Raw genomic sequence first — 1,604 nt, 5'->3', positions numbered from 1 at the left:
TTTTTTCTGGTAGAGTCTATTTAGTAGAACATTATCCAAGCGAAGTATCGCGCTCTTGAAGTCAAATATTTTTCGTAGTTGTTGTTGCTTAGCCCTAGTATGTCCTTATCAAGGAAATCTATGGCCTGAACAAAACTTTCCAAGCATTATTTATTTATTTTTTTTTTTTAGGTCAGGGACTAATATGTCCAATATATCATCTTTATTCAAAATAAATAGAATGTGTTTGTTGTATTTGGGGATGGTCATGTTGCTAGTTTAGCCAATAAAACACACGTACTATATATTTGGTGTTAATTTGCTTCAGTTTTATTTTACATTAATCGTATTTCGGCCAGAGTTCTTTCGTCACATTTCTGTGACCTCATCAGTGGTCCTTTGCTTTCTTCTTTCCTATTTGTATGTCTTTCCTTACTAACGATCAGTCATTTTGTATTTTGTAGTCTTATTGTATGTGTCTTTATTTGCGCATGCGTATCCCCCTATGTGTGTCTATGTTTAGTAAGTGCGTGTGCGTGTATGGGGAGTGCCTGTATTATTTGCATCCCCTGTTTATACACGCTCGTTTAATTTGCTTTTATTTATTTGTTCATGTGTTTATACCTACTTATTATTATCATTTTTTTCTATTCTTTCTTTTTTTTTGTTTGTATTTAATTTAATTTAATTTTGTTAACGTATGGGGATTTTATTCTGTTTTATGTTGTGGTGTGTTGGTTGTGTGTGCTAGTGTTCCATTCCAGTTTCCTATTCAGGCTAGGTTTATTTTCTATTATGCGTGTAGCTTCTGTAATTTGTCTAAGTGTTGCCTCTGTTCTATGTGTGGACAATATTTTAACTTCTATGTTGTTGAGTGAGCCTCCGTGTTCCTGCTCAGCGTGCTGGTACTTCCTTAAGTTCCCTCCAATGTCATTTATCCGCTCTCCTACGCTTCGTGCCGTTTCCCCTTTATATAGTGCGTGTGTTTTTAATGGCTAAACTGGCAACATGACCATCCCCAAATACAACAATATCTGTTTCAACAAACGATTTCTCATCAAGAATCTTTCAAAACAAATATATATACGTAAATAGTATGTGATTTGAGGGAAATTTGAATGCTTTTCTAGCAAGTCAAATGATTGAGTCCTTCAAAATCACGGTCAAATATATAAATATGTAAAGGAAATGGGAACTGAGTGCGTGCCATATATAGCATTAATTGTTAATCCTTTGCAATATTCTTATATTTTTCTTCTGATCTTTTCTTATACAATATATACATTAAAGCTTTGATGTCGGCAAACAAGACGTTTGAATTGAATGGAAACTATAAAATAGAATCTTCAGGAACGAAAAATATTGCTGGAACTGAACTATTTTATGAACGTGATGGAAACAAGAACGAATCACTTCGAATAGTCGGTCCAACAAAGAAAAAAATCTATGTATTGGTAAGGTTGCAATTAGAATTATTATAACTCTCTCTATCTTGCATGTTCTTGTGTAGTTACCCTGAAAAATGGAACGGAAACTGCGATGAATATCACGTTGAGTTCTATGAAAATTGTACAAACAGTTAAATCATACATACAAACACACAGATACACACACACACACACACA

At 33.7% G+C, this 1,604-nt stretch overlaps 1 protein-coding gene across 1 annotated transcript in view; it reads left to right on the top strand.

The window, feature by feature from the left end:
- Positions 1 to 1,604, top strand: part of LOC106869371 (ADAMTS-like protein 2) — a 147,675-nt gene that overhangs the window by 104,578 nt on the left and 41,493 nt on the right. The window contains exon 7 of the mRNA XM_014915094.2: positions 1,270 to 1,433. Within this exon, the coding sequence (XP_014770580.1) occupies positions 1,270 to 1,433 (164 nt within the window). The remainder of the gene's footprint in view (positions 1 to 1,269; positions 1,434 to 1,604) is intronic.

This window comes from Octopus bimaculoides, chromosome 2, assembly GCF_001194135.2.
Source record: "Octopus bimaculoides isolate UCB-OBI-ISO-001 chromosome 2, ASM119413v2, whole genome shotgun sequence".
NCBI classification, from domain to species: Eukaryota; Metazoa; Mollusca; class Cephalopoda; order Octopoda; family Octopodidae; genus Octopus; species Octopus bimaculoides.
The sequence above is the reverse complement of the archived record's forward strand: the minus strand, read 5'-3'. Positions and strand labels throughout refer to the sequence as shown.